The following is a 15,526-nucleotide window of genomic DNA, read 5'->3' on the forward strand; positions in this document are numbered from 1 at the left end:
TGTAAATTTGTAAAGTTGTTATAGTAACGATGTAAATTTAAATTAACACTATTTATTTTTCATTTAGTTTTTTATTCTTTCTTTATGTATCACATGGGTAAAGGAAGAGAATGGACGGCGGTTGTTGTGTGTAAAGAAAGAGAAACAATTAAAAAAAATCAAGAAAATTTGATATTTTAATGAAATAAAGTGTATAATAGATAATCTGATGTAGATGTTATAATAACTGTGTAAATTTAAATTAACATTATTTATTTTGCATCTAGTTTTTTATTTTTTCTTTACGTATCATGTGGGTGAAGGAAGAGAGTGGACATTGATTACTGTGTGTGAAGAAAGAGAAAAAATTAAAAAAATTTGATATTTTAATGAAGTAAAGTAAATAATAGATAATCCAATATAGATGTTTTTAAAAAGTGGTTGTGTAAAATAAAAAAAGAAAGCACTTAAGTTAAAATAAACTGAAATTTTTGCATATCAATGGACAAATTTTCCTTTAAACCAACATAAGTTTGAAAATACAAAGTAACTAGCATTAGTTTGACAAAATATTTTTTTGCAAATAGATTATTTAGGGGAAAAAAAGAGGGCTAAATTAATGTAATAGTAAGAGTCTTATCTTCAAATTTGTGTGGGGACCATAATTGTGAAAATATCAAAAAATAAAAAATAAAAAATTGGATAATTGATTGTCTGAAGGAAAAGAGATAGTACAAAATATTTTAATGTTTCCACGAACTCAAGGGACTTCTCTGACCGTCCGATCAATCAACACGATGTGTTGCGAAGTCGCTCGATCTACCAGACTCGCATAGATCCAAAGAGCGAGTTTGGATATGTTGTTATTGTAGGTCACCGTTTACTCTGTAACAGTACCCTTAGCGGTTTGGTGTGGGTCCCATTTGTTGTGTCCGTGTTGTTGTCTTAGTCTCGTTTCAGGAGTGACGGCAAGGCAAGCTCTCGCTCTCTTAGATTTGAAAACCTTACTCATTAAGAAAAGAGAGTAACAAATAGACTATTAAGCATATTTTTTATTCATTTTTTTTTGTGTGGATAAAATGTTAGAAAATATGAAACACATTAAAAAATCAAAGGTGATGAATTTAAAATAAATTGATTTAAACAATTAAGGGTATCAAGTAACTTAGTACTTGTTTATTAAAACTATTATTAAAGTTTAAAATGAGACAATTTTAGAAAAAAAAATTCTGTCCATTTTAATGGAAATAAAATAATTTTCAAGTAAGGCTTGTATTGTATGTCATCTATTCTTATTAGTGAAATTAAGAAGTTATTTTATTTTTTTGGTAAGAGAGAAAATTCATAAACTATGCAAAAGATTGTGCATCCCATAATCCCATATTCCCACTTATTTATTTATTTTATATTTAAAAAAAATACTCAAAAGAGGAATAGATGATTTAAAGTGTTACATTTATAATATATTCTAAGTGACAAATTGCTAGATTGTTACAAGTTTTTAAATTGAATCCACTATTGAAGTTATTTTTTTGCTCACAATTAACACAACAAGTAACAAGTAATGACCTGCAAATTAAAATTTGCGGTAAAAGTGACATTTTTCATAAATTATACATATTAAAGTAAACCAAAAAAGTTAAAACGCGTGAAAGGACTCGCCTCAAAGGCGCGTTGGTCAAGTATATATATAGTCACATTTAACACTTACTTACAGCCTCATCTATATATGATCGATCTTTTTTTTTGTTTGCTTGGTTAGTTTATACATCAAAAAACAGTATATAATATATTCTTCACAAAAACCCCAGCTTTTTCATACCGAACGAAGAGAAACAGAGAGACCGACCCAAAAACCATCATCAATGTCACCCCAAAATCCAAAAAAAAGTTTAATGTCATTTCCACCTCATCACTGTCATACACACATCAAAAGACCCATATAACCTATAGGCATAAGAATTAGAGGCACCCCATTACCCCATTCTCATATCTCTCACTCTCACACAAGCATACTTACACGTACACACACTCAAACACACAGATAGAATCAAGCAAAGAAGAAAAAAAAAAAAAAAAACCAAAAAAAACCAAAAAAATGAGAAACCCATCATCATCATCAGCAGCGGGAACAGGAAGAGGAGGAGGTGGTGGGAGTTCGGGCAAGGTGACACCGTGCTGCAGCAAAGTGGGGCTGAAGAGAGGGCCGTGGACGCCGGAGGAGGATGAGCTTCTTTCCAGTTACATCAAGAAAGAAGGTGAAGGGCGGTGGCGAACGCTGCCAAAGCGAGCTGGGCTTCTTCGCTGTGGTAAGAGCTGTAGGCTCCGATGGATGAACTATCTCCGCCCTTCTGTTAAGCGCGGCCAGATCGCTCCTGATGAAGAAGATCTCATTCTTCGACTCCATCGCCTGCTCGGCAATAGGTATATATAACAATACCCAGTTCACTTCTTCTGGGCTTTCATAACACTCTCAGCAATACATATCAGATTCCTTTTTGGTTTTTGTTTTTGTGAGCTAGTTCGTAGGGTTTCTCTCACTGTTTTGTTGGTGGGGTTTTCTATTTCTAACTAGGGTTGGGTTTTCTATTTCTAACTAGGGTTAGGTTTTCTGTGAGTTTGTAATTGTAATCTGATGGTATTCTCTCTTTTCATTCTATGAATCTGTTTTTGTGTTTCTTCTCCAAAACCTAGAACTGGGTTTTCTTTCTTTTTCTGTATTTCAGTCTATATCTCTCAAATTCTCAATTGGGTTTTCTTTTATATTTGTATAGGTGGTCATTGATAGCTGGAAGAATTCCTGGACGTACAGATAATGAGATAAAGAATTACTGGAACACTCACCTCAGCAAGAAGTTGATCAGCCAAGGCATAGATCCAAGAACCCACAAGCCTTTAAACCCAGATTCCTCCTCTTCTGGAGGCACTGGTGGAAACAATGCTAAAGCTTCTTCATCAAAAACCAATCGTACTGTCCCAAACCCTAATAAGTCTAGTCCTGCCACTTCTCCAGTTGTAGAAGAGAGGACTCCTAGTGGCAGTGGAATAATCACCATCAAGGATAGTGGGTACTTCCAAAGTGCTAATTTGGATCCCTATCATGCTTCAGGGATTGTTATCAATGGTGGCTATGCAACTTTGCCAAACTCAGATGGTTCAGCTGGAATTGGATTGAGAAGCAACAACAATGGACTTAGCCCTGAAGATGAAGATGACATAAATTACGGCTCTGATGATGTGTTCTCTTCCTTCTTGAACTCATTGATTAATGAAGAGGCATTCACTGCCCAACACCAATTCCAACAACAGACTATTACTAATGGGATTGCATCGGTGTCTGCTGACCCTTTGATTTCGATCACTGCTTCGGGTTTTGGCCTTGGGGCTGGCTGGGAGTCTGCACTCATGACCTCCACTTTCAACCAAAGTGATACCAAGAGGCCTGTCAATGATCAGATTGAATAAGATTTCCAAACCACCTGCTTGTATTAAGTGCAGTTGGTTAGTTAATGGAAATTATTCTAGGGGGTTTGCATTATTATCATTTTGTGTTTGTTATCTATTCTTATTCCACTTGTTTTAATCGTGGCTATTGTGTTGTATTTGTGGTGATGTATTATTATATATCTTGTAGACTACAAATCATAAATATTGAAGGGTTGTAATATTATAGTTTAAAGGTTGTAATATTATAGTTTGTATGTGAATGGAAGTGTGTGAATGCTTTTTCGTACCACAAAGGAATTAGAGTTATCATGTTTCTATCTAGCTTAAAAAGTAGTGAATACCAAAAATTTCAGTTCTTTTTAACATCAAAGCACTTCAAACAATGTCTATACTTATACGTCAAAGATACTCCAACCACATGCATTTCATGGATATAAGATATGGCTATTCAGTTTGACAAGATCCGAAGATAATTAAATTTATAGCAAGCAGTTTATGCAACATTCTCTGACTATTATGTCATGGAAGACAGTACTTTCTAAGGCTATATATACCTTCAAGTTTGATTATCAAATCATGCATAACTTATCCATTTATTTCTTGTTTATATCTTTCTATTTGTGTTTCTATTTTCTTCCTATATTCATCTTCTTCATATTTATCTTTTGGATAATCATGTACCTGCTAAAGAAATGGATAAAAACTTGAAAAAAGCCAACATCAGAACGACATGATAATTTCACTGATCTATTGAATAATCAGGCTTTTACTTGATACAAATGTTTTAAGTTCCCAATATATTATGATTCGAGGTCAAGAAATTGGTTGGATAAATAAAGGATGATAACTCCAAGAAAGGAATATATAATGAGAAGGAAATTTGGTGACTATGAAGTGAAAATTTAGTGACTAGAGAGTAAAGGTTGACTAGCAATGTTGCAGGAACTTCCATTTCATGAAAACTAATAGTGATTTGATGCTCTCCCAAACTGTTGTAGAAGTTTCTATACAGCTTAAATATGTGGGAAGGCAGTTCTTTTTCAAATTGAATTTGTACAATTTGATATTTCAGCAATTGTTCTGCTGGTCAAAATGTTGCATGTCATTCATAACTTTGAAAGCCAAGATGATTCCTATCTATGAATGTGAAATATATTAAGGTGTAATTAGTACCCTAGTCAAGGCAAATTTTGCTTCTTACATATCTTCCTCAGAGAAAAATAGATGAGGTGTTTGTATCCTTCATGAAATTTGAGAGATATGTGTCGGTTGAACAATGGGGAGTCATATATGAAAATTCGAAAGGAGTTTGTCCAGTATCTCATGTTAAAAGTCTTGTAAAAATGAAACACACATTATAATGGTGACATGGTATATATATATATATATATATATATATGAAAAGAGAGAATAATAACATCTTTGTATTGGAACAATGTTTCTTCAGCATGTAAGAGCAAAGCTTTTCAATGTCCGTTGAAAACTTTATAGGCTTTGCTTCAAATGCCTATTAGAAGTAAGTTTAAGGGCTTAGCTTTAAGATGTATAAACTTAGTTTCCTTAGTTCAAATGTAGGTTAATTTTAGCTCTTTCTCTCTTCATTCCAAGATGACTTAATACAGTTTTATTAATTACGTATGGGCTTTATATATTTATCATATGCAAGAATTGGCCTAGGTTTTTACCCAGAGTCTAAATTTAGAAATCCACCTATGAAGAGTTTCTCACAATGATTTATCTACTATGCATATGGTTTCCCATTATAGATTTGATTCAAGTCACTATATAAGGTTCCACACTTTCCTTCTCAAAGTGAGAAATTCCTTCAGATTATGTAATTGCTTCTTCAATTTTTATCTTAGTGTTTTGAGAAATTGATCACAATAATATGGTTAAATTTGCAAAGAAGTTATCACAGTCAATTAGTTAACATTCATTTAAATACTGAATTAATCTAAGCAAACCCTTTTTCTACGACGTACTAGTTATTTTTACCCTAAGTCTAGATTCAATAATCCACCTGTGAAGAGTTTCTCACAATGATATCTCAAATATGCGTATGGTTTCCCATTATAGATTTGATTCAAGTCATTAAGGATCCACACTTTCCTTCACAAAATGACAAATTTCTCCAGATTAATTGCTTCTTCAATCTTGGCCTAGTGGTTTTGATCGAAATTGATCACAATAAGATGGTTAAATTTACTAAGAGTTATCACAGTCAATTAATTAACATTCCCTTCTAAAAAAAGTTAATTAACATTTATTTAAATATTGAATTGAATTCACCTAAGCAAAGCTTTTTTAACCACTAGTTGGTGCTAACTAGCAAACCACTAGGTAGATATAGCTAGCCATTTTAGTTGAATACTTGTCCCACTGCATTAGTAGCTTGCACATAAATAATTACATTTTTATGTTATTTAACTTGCTTGTTAAGGAAAATGACTTCACATTGATTTTACAAATATGTTATAGACTCATAAATCTAAGAATTATGCTAGGGATACAACTTTTAGCACAATTTTGAGTCACAACTTGTCACATGGCGAGTTGTGATTGGTAAGGGTATGTTTGTGGGCCATGTGGGGACACACTCTTATCAATCACAACTCTCCATATGACAAGTATGACACAAAATTGTGCCAAAATTTGCGTTCCTAGCATAATTCTAAATCAAATTGCCATTAGTCTCTTCTACTTATTATTCTCATTAATTATAGGCAGTCCCTAAATTGTTTGTTTGACAAACTTGACACTTGCTTTTCATTTATGGAATTCCTTTTAGTGTGTTAAAGGCTAGATGACAAATTGTTGCTGCCACAATACAAGGCTCGTCAACCTTATAAGGATTTGACTTTAAATTTTATTAGGTGTCATGATAGTGGAGTGTTATTTGGAACATTAAATGAAAGAATGAAAATTGAGGTTGGGGAAGAGAATATGCTCTTACAATTGATTATTCAGAATGCCATAGGTAGAGATATTTTGGTGGTGATTAGTGAAATTATAGATGATTTGTGAATCATTTTAGAAGTATTCTAGCTAGCAAAAGGGATACAAAATTTTCATCTTCCAATTGTGGTTTGACATATGTGTAAAAATAAGAAACTAGGGGCAAATTGACATTAATTCTTGACCATAATTTCTTTGTTCTTTAGATAAGTCTTTTTTTTTTTTTTTGCGTTCATTTCTTTTCTCATGTAAGATTTATCAGTTTCAATTCTTCAGATTCTTAGTGTTACATTTTGGAAGTTACATCACATATGCTTAGAGGAGTTATCACGATATTTTGGTTAATGTGTAATAAAGACCTATGGGACCATTTGTAGTTTGATTTTGATACGTACAAGGCTAAGAGGAAAGTGAAAATGTGCATCAGAGTGAGAAAATACACAATCGCAAGGATTTGATGAAGGTGATGTTGATAATGTGTTGTATTCTAAAAGCAGAGATTTCATGTAGTTTAGGTCAAGTACTTAATGCTTGTTGAGTTGTGCATGGCTAGAAGAGTTAATAGATGCTACAATGGAATTACTAGAGAACTATTAGAAAAAAAAGCGTTGAAAATTCTTATATCTAGCTTTAGTTACAGTGCTTGCACAGTAACATTTCTACTTTTCGATCTCTCAAAAGTCAAAACAACTTATATGAACCTATAGATTCAGCATACTTTGTTTAAATGGGTATACATAAGGACTTTTACGTGATTTTCCCATTTACTTGTTATTCTTATGTGTCGTGTATGTTTCAATGTGAGACTTTTTATCTGCTAGTTTTGTTTTTTGTCAAAGCTATTGAGATAATTAAATGCTTTGTTCTTTTGTTCTCCAATGATATTTTATGTAGCCTAATTAACAAGTCTTCCAGTGGAATCTAAATGTTATTAAACCTCTGGATGACCTCGCTAATCAACTTCTTGAACAATCTCTTTCTTTCAGCAAAAGAAATTGAACTTGAAAGTTATTCCAAATTATTCTCATATTTCCAAACACGTTGATATACATTCCTAATAGCACAGTAATCTTCTTTTACAACACACTATACTCTTTTAACACTTCAATTGTCATTGGATATCAACAAACAAACACAAAAGTTCCAAAAAAAGAAAAGAAAAGAAAAGATCCTAATGTCCAAATATTCAAACAACTCATTCCTGAAAATCTTAGAATTTTCATGTATCTTACTTCACAAAGATTCGTTTTCAAAAAATACTCTTATTTGCAGCATAGCCTAGTCGTCATGGACATGAGATTGACTTATTGTTTAGCTATTCATTCATCATCATTACAAATCAAAAACTAGGAAGTGAAACAAAATTATGAAGCTTCCAGCATTTCCATTGAACGTGCATGGTAATTGGTTTGCTAAGTTTTCCCCTACTTATCAAATGCTACGTTGAGGTGTACATATATAGGCTGTTTGATTGTTCTATATTGAAATATTTACGTCATAGAACTATATCTTTTAATTGCACCATGAAAATAAAGATTTTAGTAAACCATGCACTATCAAATACATTAACAAGAAAGTAGAGGAAACCACTTACTTGTAGTAGTCCAAATGGTGCAATCGAGTACAGCCTACAGCCGAAAGTGCTTCGAACCGTTAAACTCCGTTGGTGCATAAAGTTGTGTTGAACCATCTCAGTGATACAATGGTGAAACCTGAGCAGGTAAATTATAACATGTCAAGTAACTTGCGAAAGTTCTTAGAATTTAAAATCACAAACTGAGAAAGAAGAAGGAAGTAGTCAAAGTTGGAATAAGAAATATAAATCAAGATGCATACAGCCATACACCCAATTAGTAATTATTAAGCTAATTATGTGATGTAAATGATATTGAGCTAATTATATCATCTTAACAAGTAGTTTTATAGATCTAGATGAGAGTCTATATAAATATTTAATATGCTGAAGTATAGGGCGTTTAGTTTTCATTTGAAGGTATGGTTGTTCTACATATTGTTTTGAAATGTATGAAGTTTGTACGGTTTTAGACCCCTTAATACAACTAGATTGGTTAGCCTAGATTAATTAGCCAAGTTGTTACTTAGTCAAATTATGCAATTCTAGGTTAAAGCAATCAAATAATCATATCAAAATAATAAAGCAGCGGAATAAAAAAAAAAACACAATGATATGATCACTCAGGAAACCACACGGTAAAAACCTGGGGAGGATTTGACCCACCGATCCTCAAGGCAAACCTGAATCCACTATGAAATAATCGAAGTTCATACAAAAGGACTACAAGCTCCCCGCTCGACTTCCTAATGCTACCCACCAGTAGAACTTACTGACACGACCACGTGCAAGCTCCGAATCCACGGACTCCTTCTTTCTTGGATTCTTCAATCAAGTACAAGCACTCCCGCTTGTGTATCTTTAAGTTCTTGAATCTGCAACTGACTGATCATCAAGGTTTTGATAATATCTCCACCTTGAAAACCCTAAGTTTTGTGTAAAGGAAAGCTCCTCAAAGATCTCACAAGAGATTTACACAAAACAGTAATATGAGCAACAAAGACTTAGAGAGGTTTGGGTACAAAACCCTAAAAATAAAAGGAGGCACAAGAGGCACTCTAATCTCTCTCTCCAAAAGTCCCAAAAACGTTCTAGGGTTTTCCTTATATATAGGAGTGTTTTACTTGAACCCCAAGACGTTTAATTAGAGTTTGGGTTGAACTGAAACTCTGCAGAAAAATAAATCTGTACATGGTTCAATCGATCAAGTCTAATTTTCGATCGATCGAGCCTTACAGATTTAGTCCAATAAATCTGCAATCACTCGATTCTAGTTTTACAAATAAACATACTTTGAGCAAACCTAAACAAGACTAAACATATTGTTTTGATCATGGTTTGCCAACATTACACATTAGGGTTCTAAATACATAAAATTCTAAATCTTTAGAACCTAACAAAGTTAATCTATTGCATAGAAACAATGTGGAATGGTGTTGTCCACTCATATAAAGTAATGACTTATATACAAGTACGAACAATGTTAGAAGTATAACTTTTTTCACAACTTACAAGTAAGTTGTGATATGAACAAAAATGTTAGTATATTACTTTTATATGGATTCATCATTGATACCACTTTTATTACTATACCACAATAAGTCAATATGTAAAAATTATATACCTAAATTTGTTGTATAAGTATCCACTACTCTTAGAAATAGCTAGCACCTATATGATTATAAAAAAAGAAGAAGGAAAAACTAGCACCTATATCCTTCATAAAGTTTCTTGAAACAAACACTATTTTAGTTGCAATTTCAAATAAGCATGGGACCGAGGATTGGTATTGACTACTACAGTTTTGAGTTTACAGGCCACAATTGTAATTTCACATCCCAAACAGAAGTTTCTTCCACTTATATGGAGAGGATTCTATATTTTTTCTTCTTCATTTTTAAGATTTAATGTGCTGTATAATTTTTGCAGTGAAGTGTGGTCTCAAAGTTGCAAGGCTTATAGGATTCTGATCGGAGCTACTGTAGTTCTTTCTAGGGTACAAAAGTACTATAAATCAATAGAATTCTAGACTTTTAAAACAGATGTCAATATACTAGGATTCTATTTGACTATTTCTATCAAATAAAAGATGAACTAGTTTCTTTGTTTATCATGTCTCCCCTTAAACTCAATATTTTCTTATTAGGTTAAAGTGATTAGCTTTCACGTAAGATAGCATTTTGTTCTTTCAGAAATATATACAAAGGATCTCTTATGCAACAACTAACCGATTCACATGAAATCTCATCATAATTGATCATAAGCTAAACATGAAATCTCATCAACAACTAAAAGATGGTCATAATTGATCATAATCTAACTGTATTTCTTCCTGATTAGTGCATGTAAACTAGTAATAAAATATTTTTATATAACAAAGATCATAATATGCGCACACCAGAAATCTTATATTAGTAAGTTCTCAATGTTGTAAATATGGAGAAGCAGCATCTTCTATTATATATATGATATATATATACATCTCAAAACTATTCTCATATCATAAATCATGCATATAAATGGTTAAAATTTTAATTTGTAATATAAAAGAGGGCTACAAAGTACAAACAACTACAAAGCTGTAAAAAGCTTTATTTTTTGTCACAAGTATAGCTATCAACTACGTCATGTCCCCTATAATTTGTGGTATTTGAATGGTATACATATACCTAAATACAATTATATCATAGAAAAATAGCCTAGCTAACATTTTTTGGGCTTTCTAATTTCTATTTCTCATCAGAACTTCCAATGTTAGTTGAACTTTATGAAACTTGCAAGCCAAGATAATATTCTTGAAGAAGTTAATTATGAATCTAGAATTGCCATCAAATGTGTATTCATCTACAAAATGATACTTGTATTTGAGGCTTTGTAGTGAGCAGTGACTAGTGATTGCTCAACCTGACCCAAAGTTCAAACAATTGGGCTGTGATTGGGCTATAAAAACTGAAATTCCAATTAATGATTTTCAGGTTTGGGCCACACTCAGGCCTGATCCAACTCCCCAGCCTCTTATGGGCCTAGAGGGAGAGAAGGGCACTAATTTCACTACTGATTTATTTATTCATGGGGCCCATACACAAGGACCCACCCCCTATTTCCTTTTTTTTTTTAATCTATAATGTACTGCTTCTCTATATTATTATATTGCCTAATTCTAGATCTTAAGGGATAGCTGGATTGATTAGGAACCAAGCTTATAGGTTATTAGTTAGAATTTTCCTTTCTCCTCTTTGGAATTAAAAAGCTTCTAATGTTGATTCTATTGGTGGGCTTTTTGCTGGCCCATTCCATGACCTTAAGAAGAGAAACTCAACCTCAAAAGTCCACATCATCCTATGGCAGCATGGGCCCAGTGATGGGCCTATTTCAACAGCTCTTTGACTTGGACACAAGTCCAAAATTGGTAATGCAATCATTCCAAAGCCACCAATAATTGCAAAACCAAGTAAAACTCTAGTCGTTTGTACTTAGTAGCAAAGAGTTTGATCAAATTTCACTCACATGAAAGATCGAGGGTTTTAAGAAACGGGAAAGACTATATCTTCATCATGTAGCCTAACCATTGAGCAAATTACACACACAAAAAAAAAAAAAAAAAAAAAAAAAAAAAAAAAACATTGAGCAAATTACACACACAAAAAAAAAAAAAAAAAGAAAAAAAAAAGAAGAAGAAGAAAAAATGCAAGACCTCTAAAAATATGAAATACAAAACCGATAGGAGAGGCTGGAATTCTATATTGCACTAACTAAAAAAATTAAGAGAAGAGAAAAAGGGAAAAAAAAGGAGAGTGGAAGAGTTTTTACTCACCATTGTTGAGATGAAAGTCGAAGAAGATAGAATTGAAATCTCTTACTATCAATTTAACTCATAATTTTCTTTTTCTATAAGTAGGTTTGGAACAGAGGAAAATGAAAAGATACAAGATGAAAAGAGCCGTTGGAATATGGTAAAACAACCCAGCCAAAGTAAAGTTTCATCATTGAAAGCTCTTCCATGTGATACATAGCTAAATACATGAAGTACCTCAACTTTTTTTTCTTTTTCTTACATTTCTAACTCTTGGATCAATGCACCCACAAAGGAAGATAAAGAAATTAATTAACTTGAGGTTCATACCTAATTGCACCTTCACCTCTCTCTATATACCAACAATATTCAATGGGGTACAACTAATTTTTTTTGAACTATATCTACAAAACTAACAGTCATAACTATTGCTCTCCACTCCCATATATTTAATTACTCAACCTTTGATTAATTTGGAATTCCTCCATAAGAAGCACTAACCTCAAGACTTTAACAATCCTATATGACTTTTCTATAACATGACCATTGAAAAATTACAAACATATATATATGAACAAAAAAAAAAAAAAATTTGGTTGGAAAATCCAGAAAACCCAAAATAAGTTAACATTTAAAGATCAGCTAGCCATGAATGTTTATGTACCCAAAATAAGTTAACAATTTTATTTATTTTTTTGGCTAAGTAACAAAACTTTTAGTTCTCTATATTATTTTGTGGTTTTGTTATCTAAGTGTAAGACCATAGTTATGGTTGTATAGAGCAGTTGTAATGTTTGACCAAAAGTCCTTAGACTCATATCTGACCCTCAACTCAAACTACCAGTCTTGCAAAAACCACATGATTGGTAGATGGTTGACTTGTTGCAGACAAATTTTTAGTAGGTTGTGCTACAACTTCTTTGACCATTTAGTTCTTTTATTATTATTATTTTATTCTAACGATGTTTCCAAAATTTTCTGTACTAATAAACAATTAAACATTTAGCGTGTATTTGCTTAAAGATTATTACGCGTTTTGTGTTTTTTGGTTGGGTTTCATGGCACGGTTCATAACCCAGTCAAACTTCAAAAAACGCGTATAAATAGGTTAGCCGTGGGTCCCATGGCACTATTTATAGTTTAAAAATTACTTTGTTACAGTATTTTCAGCAATAAGTTTTCAGTTTTCAATAAAATAAGTAGTATCCAAACAGACATTTAATAATCCAATCATGCCTATGATAATAGTGCACTGTACTCATCGGAGGAAAAAAAAAAAAGACATATAAAGAAATAGGAATTTGAAATAGTACTAAAAATTGGTTGTTAAGTACTAGAGTGGGATTTTTTTTTTAATAAAAAAAATTATTATATTTTTTAAAGGGTCACACTGATTCATTTAATTTGGCTATATTCGGGAATCTTTTGGTGTTGCATGCTCATATGTGCTTTGAAAACATTTCTGTATATTTTAATTCTGCAATCAAATTAGAGACCTTGTAGCTATTTCGTCACATATTTTATATCTTTTGGTGTGTGAATTATTGTCCTTTAAAACATTATTTTTTTAATGTACATAGAAATTCAGACATAATACTGAAAATGTAATCAAACTCGTTGGTGGGCAATGGATACAGTAGCAAGTTTTGGGTGGCATGATTGAGTTGGGCATGTAATAGTCTATAGTTTGGGCATGTTATAGATTATAAATTGTGTTTCAGTATTCGATCTTTTTCAATCAACTATATCATTATTATGCAAAAGTCTTATATGAGCCAGGTGCATGAGATACTATCTCCTATTAATACTACCTTACTAAGCATTTATATTTTTGATCCCAATCAAGTAGTTTTGGTGGGTCAAGCTTGAGACTTTCATCAAACAAGTGTTGAGTGTCTTTCCATGCTATTGGAACTTGAGTGTCATAATATGACATAAAATTGGGAAAGAAAGGAAAAATAGATATCGTGTTGAATATCATTTCATGTCCCACATGTGTTACATATATTTTACAAAATATTCTGGTTTCCTTTACAACTTTTCGTCAATTACACCACAAAGGCAATGATAATAATATTTTTTTTTTGTTTGGGTTTGGGGGTTCTGAAAAAGGTGAACCTGCTTTCATAATTACTGTATTACATTTTTCTAATCATTGAGCCGCTAAATTTTTATATAATTTTTTTTTGAGGAAATTTTATATAATTTATTGGTTACACTAGCTTTTATATATTTTTATTTCTATCCTAGATTGAATATGATTTTTTCTGTATTTTTGTATCCTTCGTTGTTATTTTGACATTTGTCAGTTGTCACACAGAACAAAGCCAATAGGTATGTAGATCCACTTGTTCAAGCATAAAAGTAAACTATCAAATCCATTTGAGCTTCTTGAAGAACCACTCGATTTTGTTTAGAACTTTGTGTAATTTTAATTTATCTCTAGTTTCTGTTTAATGAAGCCTTTTACCATTTTTTTTTTTTTAATAAATTCAAGCTATGGGAAACAAAAATAATTATTATAGATGAAATAGGAAACATCATATTTCCCTAATCCCTACGCAACAAGTTGCTAAATGTTGAAATATGCTATCTTCAAACAACCCTTCTTCACCTTCTCATCAGTTCGTAGTGCTAAAACAAAAATTACTATCAAATTTTACTAAACACAACTTTCAAATGGAGTGTAATTAGTCCTACATCAACAATTTAGTAAGCAAAATTTTCATTCACTTTTTATCTTGTGTTTAAAAATTACCTCATTAATTTATAAAACTTGTAATATTCTTAACAATATTTTTTTCTTTCTACAATGCTTTCTACGATGCATGTTTCAACCCTTTTCGACAACCTAAAACTTAGGTGGGTTTGAAGTTAAAGGTCAGAGACTCGTGAGGGTGTGGTTGTTTTTGTCTTAACATGAGAAATAGAGTTCGCATTTGCTACAAAGCATATACTTCTCTGAACTTAATTATAGTCTCGAAATGATCAACGAAGTACACATAAAAAGTCACTCTCAAGGGAAGAGGGAGACTTTAGGCCTAACTTTGATAAAAAACAGAGACTTTAATCCTAACACATTAAAGGGAACGTATTGCCTTGTATATATAAGAGAAACAGCAAAACGCATTACATAAACAACTTTGTTCAACGAAGAAAGCAATTATTTTAACATCCACAAACAGCTAGGTAAAGTTTTTCATAACTCTAAAAGGGAGAAAAATAGCCCTTGTCCATGCTTATATATTCATCATATTTAAGAACCATGATAAAAAAAAAAAAACAGAGGAAGGCCAGAATAACAAAAAGCTTTGAAAGTTGAGACTATATATGGTGAGTGACTTACCCGGAAACCTTGAAACATGAAATCTTTCATTTGAAATAAGCCCTTTGGTGCCCTTTGAGCTCTTTCCATGAAATGCATTGCTCTAAATATCATCACTCAATGATCAAATGGGGTATTGTGTGCCTAAGTGAGTTGAGCTAGAAAAAAATATAGAGAGTAGAAGAGGTATTATAAACAAAGAGAAAATTAAAACTCTTCTGTAGCCAAGAGTTTCTTATATTTGTACATAGCAAAAGGCCAGAGAACTATAATATATGGGCCATGCTTTTTAAGAGTGTCAGGACACGTGTAGGTTACACTTTGGGTGAGCAAAATTGGCACCATTCAATGAGGTAGTGAGAAATGGGGCATTTTGGTTTGGATTGACCGGTAGATTTGAAATGCCCATGTGAGGGAATACCGGCTGAGATTGTAATGCAAATCTAGGAGGACC

At 32.3% G+C, this 15,526-nt stretch overlaps 1 protein-coding gene and 1 long non-coding RNA gene across 3 annotated transcripts; one reads left to right on the forward strand and one right to left on the reverse strand.

The window, feature by feature from the left end:
* Positions 1-1,858: 1,858 nt before the first annotated feature.
* LOC112004730 (uncharacterized) lies at positions 1,859-15,324 on the reverse strand. Of its 2 annotated transcripts, none has more exons than XR_002882137.2 (3): positions 15,094-15,324; positions 7,976-8,093; positions 1,859-3,458 (listed from the first exon to the last, which is right to left on the reverse strand). It is a non-coding gene; the product is annotated as an uncharacterized LOC112004730 (long non-coding RNA). The 2 variants fall into 2 exon arrangements; XR_002882138.2 differs by having other exon boundaries at positions 1,859-3,421; positions 15,094-15,323.
* On the forward strand, positions 2,078-3,719 carry LOC112004731 (transcription repressor MYB5). Its single transcript, XM_024036966.2, has 2 exons — positions 2,078-2,403; positions 2,754-3,719. The coding sequence occupies exons 1-2, from the start codon at positions 2,078-2,080 to the stop codon at positions 3,442-3,444; spliced, it is 1,017 nt and encodes a 338-aa protein (XP_023892734.1). The 3' UTR covers positions 3,445-3,719.
* Positions 15,325-15,526: the final 202 nt, after the last annotated feature.

Source organism: Quercus suber, unplaced genomic scaffold (genome assembly GCF_002906115.3).
Source record: "Quercus suber isolate HL8 unplaced genomic scaffold, Cork oak 2.0 scaffold_320, whole genome shotgun sequence".
NCBI classification, from domain to species: Eukaryota; Viridiplantae; Streptophyta; class Magnoliopsida; order Fagales; family Fagaceae; genus Quercus; species Quercus suber.

Bases quoted from the DNA above. Each gene is read 5' to 3' on its own strand.
- LOC112004731 (XM_024036966.2), top strand. From the start codon at position 2,078: ATGAGAAACCCATCATCATCATCAGCAGCGGGAACAGGAAGAGGAGGA. The intron at 2,404-2,753 runs GTATATATAACA...ATATTTGTATAG, and splicing joins CATCGCCTGCTCGGCAATAG to GTGGTCATTGATAGCTGGAA.